The 23,738-nt window shown below is 45.1% G+C and overlaps 1 protein-coding gene across 1 annotated transcript in view; it reads right to left on the bottom strand.

Moving 5' to 3' along the window:
• LOC128691580 (uncharacterized) overlaps positions 1–19,571 on the bottom strand; it is an 84,477-nt gene extending 64,906 nt beyond the window's left edge. The window contains exons 1-2 of the mRNA XM_070088887.1: positions 19,491–19,571; positions 17,667–18,359 (exon numbers count right to left, since the gene is read on the bottom strand). Coding sequence (XP_069944988.1) covers positions 17,667–18,272 — 606 coding nt within the window. The 5' untranslated portion in view covers positions 18,273–18,359; positions 19,491–19,571. The remainder of the gene's footprint in view (positions 1–17,666; positions 18,360–19,490) is intronic.
• Positions 19,572–23,738: the final 4,167 nt, after the last annotated feature.

Below are 23,738 nucleotides of genomic sequence, written 5' to 3'. Positions count from 1 at the left end.
AACCATGCTGGTTGTCAATTATACTCTTGTTTCTTTCCAGGTGCTCCACCACTCTCCTCATGATGATCTTCTCCATGACCTTGCATACTATACACGTTAGTGATACAGGTCTGTAGTTTAGTGCCTCATGTCTGTCTCCCTTTTTAAAAACTGGGACTACATTTGCCATCTTCCATACCTCGGGGAGTTACCAAGTTTCAAATGATGTGTTGAAGATCTTTGTTAATGGTACACACAATATCTCTGCTCCCTCTTTAAGGACCCATGGAGAGATGTTGTCTGGTCCCACCGCCTTTGAGGTGTCAAGTTCACATAGCAGCTTCTTCACCTCCTCCTTGGTTATATGTACCTCATCCACTTGCTGGTGCACCCCCCTGCTCTGATTTCCTGGAGTCCTACTGGTTTCCACTGTAAATACTTCTTTAAATCTCGTGTTGAGCTCCTGACATACCTCCCGGTCGTTTCTTGTGAATTCCCCATCACCCTTCCTCAGTCTGATTACCTGGTCCTCGACTGTTGTTTTCCTCCTGATGTGGCTGTACAACAGCTTCGGGTCAGTCTTGACTTTCGATGCTATGCCATTTTCGTATTGCCGCTGAGCCTCCCTTCTTATCTGTGCATATTCGTTTCTGGCTCTGTGGCTCTCTTTATTTTCCTGAGTTCTCTGTCTTCTGTACCTTTTCCATTCTCTACTACACCTAGTTTTTGCCTCCCTACACCTTTGGGTGAACCAAGGACTCGTTCTGTTCTTCCCATTATTTCTGTTTCCCTTGGGAACAAACCTCTCCTCTGCCTCTTTGCATTTTGTTGCGACATAGTCCACCATTTCTTGTACTGGTTTTCCTGTCAGTTCCCTCTCCCACTGAATGTCTTGAAAGAAGTTCCTCAAGCCTGAGTAGTTCCCCTTTTGTAATTTGGTTTTTCCCACCCTATTCCTGCTGCTCTCTCCACTTGGAGGTCAACTATGTAGTCGAAGCACAGAACCACATGATCACTAGCTCCCAGGGGCCTTTCATACATGATATCCTCGATGTCAGAACTACTCAAGGTGAATACAAGGTCCAGTCTTGCTGGTTCATCCTCTCCTCTCTCTCTGGTAGTGTGTGTGTGTGTGTGTGTGTGTGTGTGTGTGTGTGTGTGTGTGTGTGTGTGTGTGTGTGTGTGTGTGTGTGTGTTTGTGTGTAGTTAATAATGGACAAATGTGAGGTTCTAATCTTAGGAAAAAAGGAATAACAATGGAACATGTGAGCTAATATGGATCTCAGTCAAACAGAATGAGAAAAAGATTTAAGAACATAAGAAAGAAGGAACACTGCAGCAGGCCCACTGGTCCATGCGAGGCAGGTCCATGTCACCCCCCCGGCTAAGACCAATGACCCACCCAGTCAGGTCACATCCACTTAAGGAAGGAGCACGGCATCAGACCTAGTAGCACAAGCTAGTCAGGTCCAACTCACACCCACCCACACCCACTCATGTATTTATCTAACCTATTTTTAAAACTTCATGACGTTTTAGCTTCTATGACGGTACTTGGGAGTTTGTTCCACTCATCCACAACTGTTACCAAATCAGTGCTTTCCTATATATATATATATATATATATATATATATATATATATATATATATATATATATATATATATATATATATATATATATATATATATATATATATATATATATATATATATATATATATATCCTTCCTGAATCTGAATTTATCCAACTTGAAACCATTGCTGTGAGTCCTGTCTTGGCTGGATAATTAAGCACGCCATTTACATCCCCTTTATTTATTCCTGTTTTCCATTTATACACCTCAATCATATCCCCCTAATTCTACACCCTTTTAGAGAGTGCAGATTCAGGGCCCTCGGTCTATCCTCTTAGAAAAGATTTCCGATATATCGGATCAACTTTGTCATCCTCCTCTGTACGTTTTCCAGTGCATTTATATCCATTCTGTAATACGGTGACCAGAGCTGTGCAGCATAATCTAAATGAAACCTAACCAAGGATATACAGAGTTGAAGAACAACCTGAGGACTTTTATTATTTATGCGTCTTGATATGAAGCCAAGGATTCTATTAGCTTTATTGCGAACACTAATGCACTGTTGTCTTGGTTTCAGATTGCTGCTAACCAGAACTCCTAAATCCTTTTTGCAGTCAGTAATATTAAGATCTACATTTAGTTTATACGTGGCATGGTTATTTTCCTGTCCAACATTTAGAACTTTGCATTTGTCTATATTAAACTGCATCTGCCACTTCTCCGACCATTGCATCAGTCTATTCAAATCATCCTGGAGTGTTCTAATGTCCTCATTAGAATGAATTGGACGGCCTATTTTGGTGTCATCTATATCTACTGGACCTTAAATTCCAATATTAACCTTGACCTAAAATGCTTTCTTGATAGTTGTGACAGAACGCACAGGCATAACACCAGACACAAACATCTCTATGACATTCCCCGTGTCCGACTAAATCTTTACAAAAATTCATGTATTTCAAAGGACCTAAAATCTGGAACACCCTACCTGAAAACTTTAGAACTGCAGACACACTCATCACTTTCAAAACTACAATTAGAAAACATCTTATCTCCCTGATACACCCTGACAACTAACTACATGATAACCACCTGGTGGTTCACAATTACACTCACTCACCCACTGACTATAAACACAGAAATACTTATCTTAATCTTAAAATAATGAATCCTAACTAGTCACAAGTTTGCCTATGATACTCCAATATACACACTTTGTATTGTGCTAAAACAAAAGCATTCTCATTGCTAAACTCACAAATTATAATGTAGTCACCAAGCCTTAATACCATAATCTGTAAGGATTTAATGTTAAGAATTAATCTAAGTCTGCCCGAAATGCCTAGCCATGCTAGGTGTCCTAGTGGCCCCCTCTGTAATTAGTATTTTATAACATGTAAACCACACAATATCCAAATCCTGTAAACCCCACATTGTAACCCTTATAGAGAATAAACTTGATTATGAATATGTCGCTTTTTATTCCCTCATAAGAACATAAGAACATAAGAAAGGAGGAACACTGCAGGAGGCCTGCTGGCCCATACTAGGCAGGTCCTTTACAATTCATCCCACTAACAAAACATTTACCCAACCCAATTTTCAATGCTACCCAAGAAATAAGCTCTGATGTGAAAATCCCACTCAAATCCAACCCTTCCCACTCATGTACTTATCCAACCTAGATTTGAAACTACCCAAAGTCCTAGCCTCAATAACCCAACTAGGTAGACTGTTCCACTCATCAACTACCCTATTTCCAAACCAATACTTTCCTATGTCCTTTCTAAATCTAAACTTATCTAATTTAAATCCATTACTGCGGGTTCTCTCTTGGAGAGACATCCTCAAGACCTTATTAATATCCCCTTTATTAATACCTATCTTCCACTTATACACTTCGATCAGGTCTCCCCTCATTCTTCGTCTAACAAGTGAATGTAACTTAAGAGTCTTCAATCTTTCTTCATAAGGAAGATTTCTGATGCTATGTATTAATTTAGTCATCCTACGCTGAATGTTTTCTAACGAATTTATGTCCATTTTGTAATACGGAGACCAGAACTGAGCTGCATAATCAAGGTGAGGCCTTACTAATGATGTATAAAGCTGCAGTATGACCTCTGGACTTCTGTTGCTTACACTTCTTGATATAAATCCCAGTAATCTATTTGCCTTATTACGTACGCTTAGGCATTGCTGTCTTGGTTTAAGGTTGCTGCTCACCATAACCCCCAAGTCCTTTTCGCAATCTGTATGGCTAAGTTCTACATCATTTAATTTATAAGTACTAGGGTTATGGACACTCCCAAGCTTCAGAACCTTGCACTTATCTACATTGAACTGCATCTGCCACTTTTCTGACCAAGAATAGAGTTTGTTTAAATCCTCCTGAAGTTCCCTAACATCTACGTTTGAATCAATTATCCTACCTATCTTTGTGTCATCGGCGAATTTGCTCATATCACTAGTAATTCCCTCATCAAGATCATTGATATATATTATAAACAACAACGGGCCCAAGACTGATCCCTGTGGAACGCCACTTGTTACAGATCCCCACTCGGATTTAACCCCATTTATGGACACTCTCTGCTTCCTGTCAGTGAGCCATGACTCGATCCACGAGAGCACTTTTCCCCCAATGCCATGAGCTGCCACTTTCTTTAACAGTCTATGGTGCGGAACTCTATCAAAAGCCTTACTAAAATCTAAGTAAATAATATCAAATTCTTTATTGTGGTCAACAGCCTCAAAAGCTTTACTGAAGAAATTTAATAAATTAGTTGTCGTTTATGTAAATTGTGAACAAGGGCGCAACACTGACCCCTGTGGAACACCGCTTGTGACGTGCACCCTACCCAGGAAAAAAAATTCTCCTCCTGTTCCGTGTGCCTTAAGTTTCCTCAATAGCCTCTGATGTGGAACTCTATCGAAAGCCTTACTGAAGTCCATATACACAATATCATATTCATCACAATGGTCTACCTCCTCAAACACCGTAATGAAAAAAAAAAGTTAGTAAATCCGTAAGACAGAAACTCCCCTTTGTAAAACCGTGCTGAGATTCATTAATCAGTTTATGCCTTTCAAGATCGCTACGAATTACCTCGGCAATTATTGATTTCATAAATTTTCCCATTATGGAGGTAAGGCTTATTGGTCTATAAGGACCTGCCACCTGCCTTGTAAATAGGTATTACATTTGCCATTTTCCGCTTATCCGGCACTATGCCAGTTTGTAGCGATATATTGAAAAGATTAGCCAAAGGTTTGCTAAGTTTCTCTTTACATTCCTTTAAAACCCTTGCAAACAATTCATCAGGACCTGGGGATTTGTTAGGTTTCAATTTTTCTATTTGTCTGACGACCATGTCACTAGTTACCCCAATCGTGAATAGTTTATTATCGTCCTGTTCTACACAATTTATTATTTCTGGAATTTCGCTAGTGTCTTCCTGAGTAAAAACTGAAAATTTCACACATTTCCTTATCATTGTCAGTAATCTGACCTGAGTTACTCTTAAGAGGGCCTGTCTTGTCCCTAATCTTACTTCTGTATACCTGAAAGAGCCCTTTTGGGTTAGTCTTCGAATCCCTTGCGACCTTAGCCTTATAATCCCAATTACTTGTGATCTAAAACCAATGCAACAGTGCATTAGTGTTCGCACTAAAACTTGATGTAATTTGGTGTCTGTGCGATCCGAGAAATATATCCCTGAACTGCATAATCCCGGCCCTCTGTACCTTAATGCACGCGAGAAAAATAGTGCAGAGTGCGGCATAAGTTTCTAATACTGCTGAATAATAACGGTGAAGATTTGAAGCTAATCAGAAGAAGCTTTTACAGGTTACCACATGGATACTAATATCCCGATTTCTTTAATAAAAAATGACAAATTAGGGTATATACAGACTAGCACAAATTTCCACTAAAAAAAACCAGCTTTAAAAGTTTAAAGGCAAAGTGAAAAGGCATTCTGTAGTTCTCTTATAGATCAAAATTCTATAATACGCCAACAATAAGTTTGAAGCAGCTCATAAGTCGCACTATCAAATTACTGACAATTTGGGACTAACACAGGAAAAAATCAAATCAAACTTTTCTCTAAGTAAGACTGACCAGCGATTAGGGTTTAATAACCTAGGCTTTGGATACATAATAAAGACTTGTTTTAATGGCCTTGAAGACACATGTCACGAGTACATAAAAAATACGTCACGTAGATTTAACTTGGGATAACCCATTGAAGGCAACACTGACTTATGATCAGGGGAGATATTCTCCAGATATTTCGCGGAACACAATTTGTTTAATAAAACTGGCAAATTAAAAGGTACGCAACCCAAAATCAAGAATAAGCTTTGTTTGATGAAAACACATCAGCACCAAGTCTAAGGGTGACCAGATGCATTCTTTGCCTATATCATAGAATCTAACAATTACAGGTTGGAGAATTAAGAAACTTGCTTCTACAAAGCCTAAATCTGCAAAATGTTGCATTATTCCATAGGGTGCACCAGCATATAAAGATTGATACTGCCCAGAAGAAGCATACTCTAGATATTTAGCGAAAAATGCTCCTGTACCATTTCAAAATAAAAACTAACAGCACCTACACATTCTACTAACATTGTAAATATTCCTTCAGGTAGGATACATACACGTGTGTTTCTTGCTTGAAGATTACCACAAGAAATTTTCTAAAATTATAGTATGGAAACCAAACTCAAGAATGGCCCATATAAAACCAAGAAGAGGGCATATGCGTATGCCAATTGTTCCATGTGTCTTTCCCTAGCTAGAGGGAAATCGGTTTGAAACTGGTTGAATAAGGCTTTCATAGGTTAAAAACGAAAGTTTTAAAGGAACTTAATGGAAGATATGACAACTATACCTACAGGTAATAACTCCTGCCTCCAACTCTTGTCTGTATATCCTGGTAGGTCTAAATTTTCCCACTTCTCCATGATAAGTCGGGCTTTCTGAAAGAAATTTTAAATGTTATTAATATGTTTCCGTGATGAGTTGGTACTTGACGGAAGTGGTATAGTGATGCCGACAAGTTGTAGGTAAAAAGAACCTACGATGCACTGAACAAAACCTTCCCTTATTAAATGTCTCGATACGTGCATATGTCTTTGACGTACAGCATGGGTTCGTACTTGTTAGTATCGTTCAATATTGGGTATCTTGTCCTCATAACCGCAAGCGATTAGGATCACGATTCCTCTTCCTTTGCCAGCCCTGGCGATGGTGATGCTTTTATGACTAGCTTTCTCAAGGCCTGGATATAACTCATCGGCTGAACTGTCCACGTGCGCTCAGAAACTTTCGCTGAGATGATGCCCAGTTGGAATCCTTCATGAAGCTCCGAATCTTTGGAGTGGTTGTTTCTGGTGACAGTATCACCTAAACGATACCAACACGTGCCAGTCAGTCAGGGAAATACAAGTTAATAACATTAAAATTTTTCTCGCCAAGTCTGACGTATTTTATAGTAGTGAGAACCAGGAGGGAAGCTGGTGTACCTTCTGTCAGGACCACCTAGACCTGTCAGGATATGCGGACTACCTAAGGTATACAGCAGTGCCATACAACGGTGACTTACAGCTATGATTTACAGCAATGACCCCAATAACGGTGACCTACAGTGGTGACGATCTATAGTGGTGACCTACAGCAGTAACCCAAAACGTGAAATTAAAGCCACATAACAGGCTGCAGCTGTCATGAATCATTATCGACCTAATTCCATAAAAGCAGCAGCAGTCTACATCTGCACCAACACCTGTGACTCACTTCACTTACCTAAGTTACTCCTCCTCCCACAACCCCTACCCACTCTCCCTCCCCACAACCTCCTCTCACTCTCCCTCCCCACAACCTCCTCTCACTCTCCCTCCCCACAACCCCTACCCACTGTCCCTCCCCACAACCTCCTGTCACTCTCCCTCCCCACAACCTCTACCCACTGTCTCTCCCCACAACCCCCTCTCAATCTCCCTCCCCATAACCCCTACCCGCTCTCCCTCCCCACAACCTCCTCTCACTCTCCCTCCCCATAACCCCTACCCGCTCTCCCTCCCCACAACCTCCTCTCACTCTCCCTCCCCACAACCCCTACCCACTCTCACTGCCCACAACCACCTCTCACTCTCCCTCCCCACAACCTCCTCTCACTCTCCCTCCCCACAACCTCCTCTCACTCTCCCTCCCCACAACCCCTACCCACTGTCTCTCCCCACAACCCACTCTCAATCTCCCTCCCCATAACTCCTACCCACTCTCCCTCCCCACAACCTCCTCTCACTCTCCCTCCCCACAACCCCTACCCACTCTCCCTTCCCACAACCTCCTCTCACTCTCCCTCCCCACAACCTCCTCTCACTCTCCCTCCCCACAACCGCCTCTCACTCTCCCTCCCCACAACCCCTACCCACTCTCTCTCCCCACAACCTCCTCTCACTCTCCGTCCCCACAACCTCCTCTCACTCTCCCTCCCCACAACCGCCTCTCACTCTCCCTCCCCACAACCCCTACCCACTCTCTCACAACAACCTCCTTTCACTCTCCTTCCCCACAACCCCTACCCACTCTCCCTCTCCACAACCCCTACCCACTCTCTCTCCCCACAACCTCCTCTCACTCTCCCTCCCCACAACCCCTACCCACTCTCCCTCCCCACAACCTCCTCTCGCTCTCCTTCCCCACAACCTCCTCGAACTCTCCCTCCCCACAACCCCTACCCACTCTCTCTCCCCACAACCTCCTCTCACTCTCCCTCCCCACAACCGGCAGCCACTCTCCCTCCCCATAACCCCTACCCACTCTCCCTCCCCACAACCCCTACCCACTCTCCTTCTCCACAACCCCCACCCACTCTCCCTCCCTACAACCCTCATCCACTCTCCCTCCCAACAACCTCCTCTCACTCTCCCTCCCCACAACCCTCATCCACTCTCCCTCCCCACAACCCTCATCCACTCTCCCTCCCCACAACCTCCTCTCACTCCCCCTCCCCACAACCCTCATCCACTCTCCCTCCCCACAACCCTCATCCACTCTCCCTCTCCACAACCTCCTCTCACTCTCCCTCCCCACAACCTCCTCTCACTCTCCCTCCCCACAACCTCCTCTCACTCTCCCTCCCCACATCCTCCTCTCACTCTCCCTCCCCACAACCCTCATCCACTCTCCCTCCCCACAACCTCCTCTCACTCTCCCTCCCCACAACCTCCTCTCACTCTCCCTCCTCACAACCTCCTCTCACTCTCCCTCCCCACAACCTCCTCTCACTCTCCTTCCCCACAACCTCCTCGAACTCTCCGTCCCCACAACCCCTACCCACTCTCTCTCCCCACAACGTCCTCTCAATCTCCCTCCCCACAACCGGTACCCACTCTCCCTGCCCATAACCCCTTCCCGCTCTCCCTCCCCACAACCCCTACCCACTCTCCCTCTCCACAACCCCTACCCACTCTCCCTCCCCACAACCCTCATACACTCTCCCTCCCCACAGCCTCCTCTCACTTTCCCTCCCCACAACCCTCATCCACTCTCCCTCCCCACAACCATCATCCACTCTCCCTCCCCACAACCTCCTCTCACTCTCCCACCCCACAACCTCCTCTCACTCTCCCTCCCCACATCCTCCTCTTACTCTCCCTCCCCACAACCCTCCTCTCACTCTATCTCCCCACAACCTCCTCTCACTCTCCCACCCCACAACCTCCTCTCACTCTCCCTCCCCACATCCTCCTCTTACTCTCCCTCCCCACAACCCTCCTCTCACTCTATCTCCCCACAACCTCCTCTCACTCTCCCTCCCCACAACCCTCATCCACTCTCCTTCCCCACAACCTCCTCTCACTCTCCCTAACCACAACCCCTACTCACTCTCCCTCCCCACAACCCTCATGCACTTTCCCTCCCCACAACCTCCTCTCACTCTCCCTCCCCGAAACCCCTATCCACTCTCCCTCCCCACAACCTCCTCTCACTCTCCCTCCCCACAACCCCTAACCAATCTCCCTCCCCACAACCCTCATCCACTCTCCCTCCCTACAACCCCCACCCAATCCCCCTCCCCACAACCCTCACCCACTCTCCCTCCCCACAACCTACTCTCACTCTCCCTCCCTACAACCTCCTCTCACTCTCCCTTCCCACAACCTCCTCTCACTCTCCCTCCCCACAACCTCTACCCACTCTCCCTCCCCACAACCCCTACCCTCTCTCCCTCCCCACAACCCTCATGCACTCTCCCTCCCCACAAGCCCTACCCACTCTCCCTCCTCACAACCCCTACCCAATCTCCCTCCCCACAACCCTCATCCACTCTCCCTCCCTACAACCCCCACCCAATCCCCCTCCCCACAACCCTCACCCGCTCTCCCTCCCCACAACCTACTCTCACTCTCCCTCCCTACAACCTCCTCTCACTCTCCCTTCCCACAACCTCCTCTCACTCTCCCTCCCCACAACCTCTACCCACTCTCCCTCCCCACAACCCCAACCCACTCTCCCTCCCCACAACCCTCATCCACTCTCCCTCCCCACAAGCCCTACCCACTCTCCCTCCTCACAACCCCTACCCAATCTCCCTCCCCACAACCCTCATCCACTCTCTCTCCCCACAACCCCTACCCACTCTCCCTCCCCACAACAACTACCCAATCTCCCTCCCCACAACCCTCATCTACTCTCCCTCCCCACAACCCCTACTCACTCTCCCTCTCCACAACCCCTACCCACTCTCCCTCCTCACAACCCTCATCCACTCTCCCTCCCCACAACCTCCTCTCACTCTCCCTCCCCACAACCTCCTCTCACTCTCCCTCCTCACAACCTCCTCTCACTCTCCCTCCCCACAACCTCCTCTCACTCTCCTTCCCCACAACCTCCTCGAACTCTCCGTCCCCACAACCCCTACCCACTCTCTCTCCCCACAACGTCCTCTCAATCTCCCTCCCCACAACCGGTACCCACTCTCCCTGCCCATAACCCCTTCCCGCTCTCCCTCCCCACAACCCCTACCCACTCTCCCTCTCCACAACCCCTACCCACTCTCCCTCCCCACAACCCTCATACACTCTCCCTCCCCACAGCCTCCTCTCACTCTCCCTCCTCACAACCCTCATCCACTCTCCCTCCCCACAACCATCATCCACTCTCCCTCCCCACAACCTCCTCTCACTCTCCCACCCCACAACCTCCTCTCACTCTCCCTCCCCACATCCTCCTCTTACTCTCCCTCCCCACAACCCTCCTCTCACTCTATCTCCCCACAACCTCCTCTCACTCTCCCACACCACAACCTCCTCTCACTCTCCCTCCCCACATCCTCCTCTTACTCTCCCTCCCCACAACCCTCCTCTCACTCTATCTCCCCACAACCTCCTCTCACTCTCCCTCCCCACAACCCTCATCCACTCTCCTTCCCCACAACCTCCTCTCACTCTCCCTAACCACAACCCCTACTCACTCTCCCTCCCCACAACCCTCATGCACTTTCCCTCCCCACAACCTCCTCTCACTCTCCCTCCCCGAAACCCCTATCCACTCTCCCTCCCCACAACCTCCTCTCACTCTCCCTCCCCACAACCCCTAACCAATCTCCCTCCCCACAACCCTCATCCACTCTCCCTCCCAACAACCCCCACCCAATCACCCTCCCCACAACCCTCACCCACTCTCCCTCCCCACAACCTACTCTCACTCTCCCTCCCTACAACCTCCTCTCACTCTCCCTTCCCACAACCTCCTCTCACTCTCCCTCCCCACAACCTCTACCCACTCTCCCTCCCCACAACCCCTACCCTCTCTCCCTCCCCACAACCCTCATGCACTCTCCCTCCCCACAAGCCCTACCCACTCTCCCTCCTCACAACCCCTACCCAATCTCCCTCCCCACAACCCTCATCCACTCTCCCTCCCTACAACCCCCACCCAATCCCCCTCCCCACAACCCTCACCCGCTCTCCCTCCCCACAACCACCACTCACTCTCCCTCCCTACAACCTCCTCTCACTCTCCCTTCCCACAACCTCCTCTCACTCTCCCTCCCCACAACCCCTACCCACTCTCCCTCCCCACAACCCCGTCCCACTCTCCCTCCCCACAACCCTCATCCACTCTCCCTCCCCACAACCCCTACCCACTCTCCCTCCTCACAACCCCTACCCAATCTCCCTCCCCACAACCCTCATCCACTCTCTCTCCCCACAACCCCTACCCACTCTCCCTCCCCACAACAACTACCCAATCTCCCTCCCCACAACCCTCATCTACTCTCCCTCCCCACAACCCCTACTCACTCTCCCTCTCCACAACCCCTACCCACTCTCCCTCCTCACAACCCTCATCCACTCTCCCTCCCCACAACCTCCTCTCACTCTCCCTCCCCACAACCCCTGCCCACTCTCCCTCCCCACAACCCCTACCCACTCTCCCTCCGCACAACCTTCACCCACTCTCCCTCCCGACAACCTCCACCCACTCTCCTTCCCCAGAAACTCCACCCACCCTCCCTCCCCACAACCTCCTCTCACTCTCCCTCCCCGCAACCCCTACCCACTCTCCCTCCACACAACCTCCTCTCACTCTCCCTCCCCACAACCCCTACCCAATCTCTCTCCCCACAACCCTCATCCACTCTCCCTCCCAACAACCCCCACCCAATCCCCCTCCCCACAACCCTCATCCACTCTCCCTCCCCACAACCTCCTCTCACTCTCCCTCCCCACAACCACCACTCAATCTCCCTCCCCACAACCCCTACCCACTCTCCCTTCCCACAACCCCTACCCACTCTCCCTCCCCACAACCCTCATCCACTCTCCCTCCCCTCAACCCCTACCCACTCTCCCTCCCCACCACCCCAACCCACTCTCCCCCCCCACAACCCCTACCCACTCTCCCTCCCCACAACCCCTACTCACTCTCCTTCCCCACAAACCCTACCCACTCTCCCTCCCCACAACCCTCATCCACTCTCTCTCCCTACAACCTCCTCTCACTCTCCCTCCCCACAACCCCTGCCCACTCTCCCTTCCCACAACCCCTACCCACTCTCCCCCCCACAACCTCCACCCACTCCCTCCCGACAACCTCCACCCACTCTCCTTCCCCAGAAACTCCACCTGCTCTCCTTCCCCACAACCTCCACCCACTCTCCCTCCCCCAACCTCCACCCACTCTCCCAACCCATAACCTCCACCCACTCTCCCTCCCCGCAACCTCCACCCACTCTTCCTCCCCAGAAACTCCACCCACTCTACCTCCCCACAAACTCCACCCACTCTCCCTCCCCACAAACTCCACCCACTCTCCCTCCTCACAACCTCCATCCACTCTCCCTCCCCACAACCTCCACCCACTCTCCCTCCCCACAATCTCCACCACACTCTTCCTCCCCAGAAACTCCACCCACTCTACCTCCCCACAACCTCCACCCATTCTCCCTCTCCACAACCTCCACCCACTCTCCCTCCCCACAACCTCTACCCACTCTTCCTCCCCAGAAACTCCACCCACTCTACCTCCCCACAAAGTCCACCCACTCTCCCTCCCCAGAAACTCCACCCACTCTCCCTCCCCACAACCTACTCCCAGTCTCCCTCCCCACAAACTCCACCCACTCTCCCTCCCCACAAATTCCACCCACTCTTCCTCCCCAGAAACTCCACCCACTCTCCCTCCACACAAACTCCACCCACTCTCCCTCCCCACACCCTACTCCCACTCTCCCTCCCCACAACCTACTCCCACTCTTCCTCCCCACAAACTCCACCCACTCTCCCTCCCCACAACCCCTACCCACTCACTCCCCACAATCTCCACCCACTCTCCCTCCCCACAAACTCCACCCACTCTCCCTCCCCACAAACTCCACCCACTCTCCCTCCCCACAAATTCCACCCACTCTTCCTTCCCAGAAACTCCACCCACTCTACCTCCCCACAACCTCCACCCACTCTCCCTCCCAACAACCTCCACCCACTCTTCCTCCCCAGAAACTCCACCCACTCTACCTCCCCACGAACTCCACCTACTCTCCCTCCCCACAAACTCCACCCACTCTTCCTCCCCACAACCTACTACCACTCTCCCTCCCCACAAACTCCACCCACTCTCCCTCCCCACAAATTCCACCCACTCTTCCTCTCCAGACACTCCACCCACTCTACCTCCCCACAAACTCCACTCACTCTCCCTCCCCACAATCTCCACCCACTCTCCCTCCCCACAATCTCCACCCACTCTCCCTCCCCACAACCTCCACCCGCTCTCCCTCCCCACAATCTCCACCCACTCTCCCTCCCCACAACCTCCACCCACTCTCCCTCCCCACAATCTCCACCCACTCTCTCTCCCCACAATCTCCACCCACTCTCCCTCCCCACAATCTCCTCCCACTCTACCTCCCCACAACCTCCACCCACTCCCTACCCACAACCGCCACCCACTCTCCCTCCCCACAATCTCCACCCACTCTCCCTCCCCACAACCTCCACCCACTCCCCACAACCGCCACCCACTCTCCCTCCTCATAACCTCTACCCACTCATTCCTTCAAACAACCTCCATCCTTCTCTCCACCCTCAGCCTCTCTCTCTCTCTCTCTCTCTCTCTCTCTCTCTCTCTCTCTCTCTCTCTCTCTCTCTCTCTCTCTCTCTCTCTCTCTCTACATGTAACTGACACTTATTAAGAAGACACTACACCTACTCACTTCACATGTTGAGTTAACTAGAATATTTCCTATAATTTCAAAATACAAATCTCGTAAATTTATTGTCGAATATGCGGGTTTATTCACTTATAAAGAAAACGGGAAATGATGAAAACATCTGCGAGTTAGTTTTAATTTGATCATCTGAATTGAAGCATTTAATGTCTTTGTTGTGAGAAAGTGTTCCAAATGCGATTTAGCGAAGGAAACAATGATAGTTGATTGGGAGATACCATTGGAAGGGCTCGTGTCAGAGTGAAACAACTGATAGTTTCCTGTCTTGTAGTATAAATGTAGCTTTTAGCATGTAAAACTGAACTAGGCGAGTGATTCTCGAGTACATTATTCTTTATAAACGTCAGTAAGGTAGCCCATATCTCTCCTGGGTCAGATTTCAGCCAAGGAAATAACCCAGGGATATCCCTATATAATTATGAGTAATATTAAAAAAGAAATAAAAAGTCTACCAGCTAAGTTATAAGACAGGACGCTGAAATTCTTTAAAAAAAGCCTCTCCCTGGTGGCCGAGCTTCGTCTCGTCCAGCTGGTCTACGGTTCCAGGCTGTCTTCGTGCATGTAATTACTTATTTTTAAAATATAAAAAAAAAATTAAAAAAGAAATGAAGTAGTGAGGACAATAATGAGAGATAAGGCATAGTGAGAAGAATATTAATGAGTGGGAAGAAAAATGTTAGCAGGCGAGAGGTTTTTATAGTACACGAATGACATGCGGAAAGTAGAACATATGGGAAATAAGACATTGAGAGTGGTGAGGGAGTACAAAGGGAGAACAAATAAGTGAATAAGGTAAAGTAAGCAAATTCTGCTGAGAATAAGAAACAGTTTTATGGTGTGAATAAGTTAAGAGCCTGGGGAGTAAATGGTCTTGGTGGTTAAGAACGACAGTGATGTTTGACGGGAAAATGGGGCGGGGAGCGAGAGGCTATATTTTGAGGACTTATCTGACGTTGATGAAACGGAGGCAGAGATATCTTGCACAGGACAAGGGTGAATAAGATCTGACAAGGACAAGTAACTAGATTTATTTCGGCACAAGTTTACACAAGTTTTGGATTGTTATAGTCTTATATAGTAACATATTTGTAAATTGCCTAAGATAACCCAAAATGTCAGACGAAGTGACTTATCTTGATTAGGGTCCATGGAAGTCAGAGGTGACTGAGGGCAGAAGGAACGCTGTAAATCCTCTGGTTGAGACAGCATAAGACTGAGATGTAACAGCAGGTGGGGATATATTATTGCGCATTTGATTTGTTCGAAATATGCATGAAATTAAATAAGGTACCTAGGGAGTGACAGAGCATGCATAGTTCCTTTTATATAAAGGAATGAATATAACTTAAAGTTAAGATTTGCAGGAAAATAAGCCTGTTGAGCATACCAGGTCAAGTCAGTCAAAAGTGGCCTTTCTAAACCTGTAATGCCCGAAATGCCTGGCCATGCTAGGTGTTCTAGTGGTACACTGTAATTATTATTTTACTACATGTAAACCACACAATAACCAAATTCTGTAAACTCAGCATTGTAATCCTTATAGAGAATAAACTCTGAATTTGAATTTGAATTGTTACAAGGAAACCAAAATCGATAACGGTCTACATAAAAGTGAAAAGATGGCATTTGTACATGCTAATTGTTCCATCAACCTTCCTCAAGTTATGATCTACTACGATTGAAAGTTAACTTGATTAAGTGTTCTGAAGTTACCAAGAAAAGTTTTGGAGGAAGTTAGTGGATGATGCTAGTTATCAACATTTCTCTATTTACAGTTTTATACAGTCCTATAAAAAAACAGTAATTTTGTTTTAAAGAAATTCTAACTTAATATAATTTCTTCAATAAAACTTCAATAAAACTGCCAAACTGTCACCCACTCAGTCAAAATTCAAGAGAAAATTCTCTACAGTTAACACAGATCAGCATTATTACTATAAACAAAAAGAAGCGCTAAACCTACTAGGGTCATGCAGCACTATTAAAATAGACCAATATTTAGTGTTTGACGATGATCAAAAGAAGCATTTTCTACTTACCTGAAAACTAATTTCTTTCATAAAACTGAGAAATTAACATTTACACATCGATGTAAGAATGCCAAACTTGGTTTTTAATAAATCCATCAATGCTGAAAGACCGAGCCTATCAGTGTCTAGTTATTGCTTGGAAGTCCCTAGTGGGTTTAGCGCGTGCTTCTCATTATAATACTACTACTACTAATAATAATAATAATAACAATGCTCAGAATTCACTGGTCACAGGACACCGGTACATGCCAGTAGTCGCATGAATTTTGTCCTAGTTACCGTACACCAGCATTCAAAATTTGAAACCTATCGAATGAGGCTTTCTCGTGTTATGAAAGAAAGGAAAAAGAAAATTAGAAGATTTAATTCAAGGCGCACCTTCGTGGTACCTTTAACCATGAAAGATTCCTAATAACTTAATCAAGTTTTATTAATTTTTAGTTTTAAATTATATAGGCAAGTACTGGACTGGACTATGATAACAGAGTTGTTGTTGAGCAGCTTTCAAAAATATGTCAACATCCAATACAAGAACTAGTTCGTTTTACTTTCATCCTCATTTGAACACATGTGCTTGTTGATGTTTGTAAATATATAAATTATTCTGGTATCTCGTGTTTGACTTGCAGAGTTTTAAACCCTGGTCATACTAAAGTGAAAGATCAGCCGTACTAATTCTTTCATTAAAAGTAAAATTAATTTTTCTGTTACTTTATCATATATGTACGTACCCAGGTTGTGTACACAAACATTAAAAACTATTATAATATATGTACGTACCCAGGTTGTGTACACAAACATTAAAAACTATTATAATATATGTACGTACCCAGGTTGTGTACACAAACATTAAAAACTATTTCACACGACATATAACCTTTTATCATTTGGCAATATAACAAGCGGCATCTATTTATTATTAATTCTAAATAAGAATTTATATACATCATTTTAGATAATTGGGAGGAATTTTCTAGTCGACTTAAAAAAAATTATCTTTGAGAGAAACGTTGTTAAATAAAGGCTTTGCTATAAGTATCTTCGTATTTATGCGTTTGTGTTACCGAGTCTCAGAGTTTATCCTTAAATGGAATATAAACATTCCGGTCTTCGTACACCATACTGCTAGTAGGTCTACCATAACCTCCAGCTGTCTCACAGACATTGCCTTTATTAGAGGTTTTCACAAAGACAAGGTTATAGATTAGGAGCCATTTTTACTAACACGAGTACCTGAAACTGCTTCATTTGGCAATTTCCATAGATCCACTCCTCCTCAACTAGGTTTGACATGTTTTTATTTCAATAAGATAAAAATTATTCCCTTACCTGACAGATGAAAACGCCTTGGTCAGGAGCATCGGGTACGAGAGGAACGGGTCGCTGAGTCTCTTCCAGCAGTGCCAGGTCGAATTTGGACCACATCCCCATGAAGTTCCACCCGTTAACCCCTATTACGAAGTCTGTGGTATCATTGTAACTGTCAGTAGGAGTTTGGGTGTCAGCTAAGCTTTTATATAGGGGATCACTTTCTTGTGCTATGTTCAGAGCTCTGGGAGCACTTTGGTTTTCTTCGTTCACAGCTTGAAGAACAATTTGGCCTCTTTCAAGAGCACTTTCATTCGTTACATTTAAAACATGGGTGACACTCTGGTTTACTGCGTTTTGAGCTTCGACAACACTTTGGCCTGATGCGTTCTCAGCTTTAAAAATACTTACACTGATATCTTCTTCTGAGGAAGCCTCAGAGCTGCCCCTAAAGCGGTGATCGTGGTTGTGGGTGTTATTCTGAGAAATATTTCCTGCAGCACTATAAACGTTAGAATTCTTAATGGCCTTCACATCATTCTGAGACAAGCAGGCAGTCGGCAACATTGAGAAAAACAAAATGAGGAACATCCACTTGTGCGATGGCATCTCGACACTTCCAATCATCACTACTGGCTTGCCTTTGTTATGCCTTTCTTAAGAATGGCTGGTTTTATTTTCTCGAGATAAAGGACCAAATTGTTTTGATAATTCCTGTAATGAAAGGAGAGCAAAGATGATGAAATATTATAAGAAGCAGAACTAAGAGTAATCACTGAGGAGCAAGAATACTGAGTCACCTAAAAGGAAGCTGCTTCTGCCTACTTCCACACGAAAAGGACATTGTGTTGCCTAAAAGAGGAAAACAAGAATGCTCAAACTAAACTTCGAGAAGTGAGGTTATGGCTGGGAAGGGAAAAAAAAAGTCTATTGAGGAAAGGAGGTAGGAGGCTTACTACAGTTCCGAGGGCCAGGAGTTACATCACGAGGGGGCCTATAGTGTAGTCCTGTTTTCAGTTCTATCATCTATTATAATACTTGTAGGTATTAGAGGTTAAACGACTTGGATTGATGTTGATCTTCAGTATACAATATTATCATCATTTTGTCTTGTATAATTAAATAACAAGTTTCAATAACTGTTATCAGTACTTCATACACTAGTGTACTGAGATTCTTTACTAAATGAGAAATTAATATATAACACATGTACCAGATAATTGTTTCTGCTTTTTCATATAATGCATTTAATTTTATCAATATAAAATTTCATTAATAATACTAATAAATAAACATCAATGATACAAAAATTCCTTAAAATGTGATGGATTACAAGAAAGGTAAGTGATATAAAATTCCCTTAAAACACGATAAATAACAAAAAATAGTTACTATCCATCTTTACCAATAAGTCAAGCAGAGTCTAGCTACGCACAAACTATTTTCTTCCTAATTGCTCTTCACTTTTTTTTTAAACATTTAATATACTGTCAATATGTATTTCTAGTTTTTTTCAGCCTATTAGGCCAAGCACTCACTTGTCAGTTTGATCACCTGTGTAGCAGTAGGAGTTTAAACACAGGTCACTGCTTGGTATGCCATGTTTACAGACAATCGTCTGCACAAAGGTTATTAAGGCTGCAGTATACCTGTTCACCACCAGTTTAACTCGAGTTTTTCATACAAGAACTTGTTTTAATAAAAGCGTTCAATCCGCAAACGTTCACTACAGATTTACGAACGTAAATTTTTATTACAAATCCGTTGGTCACAATGCACATTTCTTAATCATAATATTTTTATTAATAAGTTCATTTTGTTCACTGTAATTCATTGCACACATACAGAATATCTTTGTTGTTTAAACGTTGAAATAGAACAATAATGAGAGTTGAGAGCGTGTGTCTGGCTCTAACTATAATGTTGATACCTCTTGCTCTATCACCACCGGGAACCCCTATGTCTCTCATTGCCATGGGTTACCTTTCATTATCCATTTCATCATCTAAACTCCTGTTTCTTTGGTATATATATATTATTTTCAAATTAGTTACGCATGCTTCCACTTACGAACAAAAGATTTCAGTTACTAAAACTTAGAATCATTCTTTACAAAGAATAAAAATGGACAGGAAAACTGCCAATGTGTAGCACCGTGAGCCAACACAGGTGTGAGGAACACCTGCTGAAGGAGACAGGTAGACGAGGTGAATTAGGCACACACAACTACAGCACTTGTTTGCCCCAAATTTTTGACCTTCCGGGTCAGTTTTGTCCCAGATTTAGATCTCCGGTTTATTTGTGTTTGGCTTCCCCGGCTCTGTTTGGCGCCGAGTCTATTTCACGGTTTATCATTGTTGTCAGTTTTTTTTTTTACTGTATTTTCAAGTAACTATGGATTTATCTTGACTGGGTGTTGGTCCAGAGTAGAGGACGGTCACTGGTGGTGCCGGGTAACCGCAAGGAGAAGACCCGGGCCAGCACTCGTCCAGGCAGACTTACATGAAACAGGCCATAGGTGGCTTTTAGAGATGAGCCAGACCAATATACTGCCCAAAGGAGACAAACCGTGTATCTCTTTCTCGGCTGCGCCTCCAGAGCATCTCACCAGCCAGCGGCAAGGCGTCTTCAAGTGAGGCACCCAGAAAATCTTGTAGTTTCCGATGAGCGGTCCACACTGCTGAGCCTCCTTCAGCCTCCACGGCCTTATCCGGACAACTAGGCCTCACACATTCAAATTCAAATTCAAAGTTTATTCTCTATAAGGATTACAATGCTGAGTTTACAGAATTTGGTTGTTGTATTGTTTACATGTAGTAAAATAATAATTACAGAGTGTACCACTAGAACACCTAGCATGGCTAGGCATTTCGGGAAGACTTAAATTAAATTATGAGGTAAGTTGGTATTATGGCTAAGTGACTAAATACTGGTTTGTGAGTTTAGCAATGTGAATGCTTTTGATTTGGCACAGTACATAGTTTCATTATTGGAGTATCACAGGCCAACTTATGACTAGTTAAGATTCATTATTTTGAGATTGAGATTGATATTTCTGTTTATGGTCAAATGGGTGAGTGAAAGTGTGAACCACCAGGTGGTATTCGTGTAATTAGTTGACGAGGTGTATCAGGAAGATAAGATGGTTTCTGATGGTAGTTTTGAAGGTGATGAATGTGTCTGCAGTTTTAGAATTTTCAGGTAGGGTGTTCCAGATTTTAGGGCCTTTGGCATACATTGAATTTTTGTAAAGGTTTAGTCGGACACGGGGAATGTCATAGAGATGTTTGTGTCTGGTATTGTGCCTGTGGGTTCTGTCGCAACTATCAAGAAAGCGTTTGAGGTCAAGGTTAATATTGGAATTTAAGGTCCTGTAGATGTAGATTGCACAGTAGTAAGTGTGGATGTACTGAACAGGGAGTAAGTTTAGATCTATGAAGAGTGGGGGGGGGGGGGGTTTTGCCAGGGATGGGATTTAGTGATTATTCTTACTGCGGCTTTTTGTTGGGTTATTATTGGCTTTAGGTGTGTTGCCGCAGTTGAACCCCAAGCACATATAGCATAGGTGAGGTATGGATATATAAGTGAATGGTATAGTGTGAGAAGGGCAGTTTGTGGCACGTAGTATCGTATCTTGGAGAGGATCCCAACCGTTTTGGATACTTTTTTGGTTATGTGTTGGATATGGGTGCTGAAGTTCAGGTTGTTGTCGAGGTATAGGCCTAGGAATTTGCCCTCATTATGTCTGGCAATTAGAGTGTTGTCGATCTTAATGTTAATTTGTGCATCTCCTGCTCTGCTACAAAACATAATGTAGTAGGTTTTGTCAGTGTTAAGCGTAAGTTTATTGGCTGTCATCCAAGTCGATATTTTGATCAGCTCCTCATTAACAATGGTGTTGAGGGTGGCAAGATTAGGGTGAGAGAAGACATAAGTCGTGTCGTCAGCAAAGAGAATGGGGTTCAGGTGTTGAGATACGTTTGGAAGATCATTGATGTATATGAGGAAGAGCAGGGGACCAAGGACACTTCCCTGCGGAACTCCAGTATCAAGTGGCTGTGTTGTTGATGCTGTGTCTTTAATGGTGACATACTGATACCTATTAGTAAGGTAAGATTTGAAATATGCAAGCGCATGGCCTCTTATACCATAATGGTCAAGTTTGTGGAGTAGGATGTCGTGGTCTACTGTGTCAAAAGCTTTTCTTAGGTCAATAAAAATTCCTAGTGGATATTCCTTATTTTCCAATGCTGTGTAAAGCAGATCTAGCATTTTTATGATTGCATCGTTAGTGCTTTTATTTTTCCTGAATCCAAATTGGCAGGGGTTGAGTATGTTTTGTGCCGTTATAAATGAATATAGTCTCCTGTGCACGAGTTTCTCAAAGATTTTGGATAGCAATGGAAAGTTTGATATTGACCTATAGTTGTTTAAGTCTGTAGGGTCACCACCTTTATGTATTGGTGTAACCCTTGCCATCTTGAGTAGTTTCGGGAAGGTGCTAGTTTCTAGTGACTTGTTAAAAAGTAATGAGATAGCATGCGAGAGGACATGGGCCGCTCTCTTGTACAATAATGGTGGGACATGAGACAGATTCCCTGAGTTATTTTTAAGTGACTTTATAATCTCGGTGACTTCCATGGGCTCAGTTGGAGCAAGATAGAAGGAATTTGGGAAATTCCCATCTAGGTAGTCCCCGGCATGGGCATTGGTGCGTGGGATTTTATTGGCGAGATTAGAACCTATGGTTGAGAAGAAGTCGTTTATCTTGTTAGCTGTGTCAGTGGGATGTAGTGGTGTTTCATTAGGTTTAGTTAGGGCAATATTCTTGGGTTTTTTCAGTTTTGGGGTCCCTAGACTCTGAGAGAGTGTTTTCCAGGTCTTTTTATATCTCCTCTTGTGTCAGTGAATCTACTGGAGTAGTATAGTTGTTTGGCTTTCTTTATTACTTTGGTGAGGACTGATGAATAGTGTTTAAGAATATCTTTGTGTATTAAGCCCTGTCTATATTGCTTTTCATATTGGTGTTTCTTATCAATGGATTTCAGAATGGTGCTGGTTAGCCATGGGCAACCAAGCCGTTTGTTTGTGATCTGTTTCATTTTTATAGGACAATGTTTGTTGTATAGTCTAAGTAATTTGTTAAGAAAAATATCTGTCCAGTCATCAATACCATTGGCCTTGGAGAATTCTGTAGGCCAGTCAACAGTCTCTAGGTCAGCTGTGAACTTCCTTATTGAGGCCTCATCATGGAGTCTAAATGAAACTTTGTTGTATTCAAGTGGTGGTTTACTAATGTTTGTCAAGAGGAGGGTAGGGTAGTGGTCTGTAGTGCTATCTGTGATTATCCCTGATTTAAGGGGGGCTAGTATATTGGTCCATATGTGGTCTATTATGGTTGCACTCATTTCAGTGAGCCTGGTTGGTTTAGTTATTGTTGGTATGAGAAGTGTGTTGTTCATATTGTTGATGAAATCAGTTACAGGCTGATCATCTAGTAGGCCAAGGTTGATGTTGAAGTCTCCAGCTAAGAGAAGGTGATGCTTATTCATTTGTCTGTTTGTTATTAGTGCCTTTAGTTTCTCACTGAAATTTGGGATGTTTGTGTGGGGTATCCGGTAAATGGCACCGATTGTTATAGGCGTCTTAAGGTTTTTTACAGTAAAATTAGCAAAAATGTATTCTCCATATTCATCACTAAAGCAAGTGGTGCTAATACAAGATAATTGGTTTATCTGGAGTTTATCTGGAGAGAGTTCCGGGGGTCAACGCCCCCGCGGCCCGGTCTGTGACCAGGCCTCCTTAGGTCAGTGTCCCAGGATGCGACCCACACCAGTCGACTAACACCCAGGTACCCATTTTACTGATGGGGAACATAGACAACAGGTTGAAAGAAACACGTCCAATGTTTCTACTCTGGCTGGGAATCGAACCCAGGCCCTCACCGTGTGAAGCGAGAGCGTTAACCACTAGAGTAATAGATTGCAAAACCACCCCAACTTGGTATGGTCTGCAGTTGTGGATTGCTGTATATCCTGGTAGAGGGTAGATATCTATTATGTCCTGCTTAAGCCAGGTCTCAGTAAGAATAAT

This window comes from Cherax quadricarinatus, chromosome 26, assembly GCF_038502225.1.
Source record: "Cherax quadricarinatus isolate ZL_2023a chromosome 26, ASM3850222v1, whole genome shotgun sequence".
Taxonomy (NCBI): Eukaryota; Metazoa; Arthropoda; class Malacostraca; order Decapoda; family Parastacidae; genus Cherax; species Cherax quadricarinatus.
The sequence above is the reverse complement of the archived record's forward strand: the minus strand, read 5'-3'. Positions and strand labels throughout refer to the sequence as shown.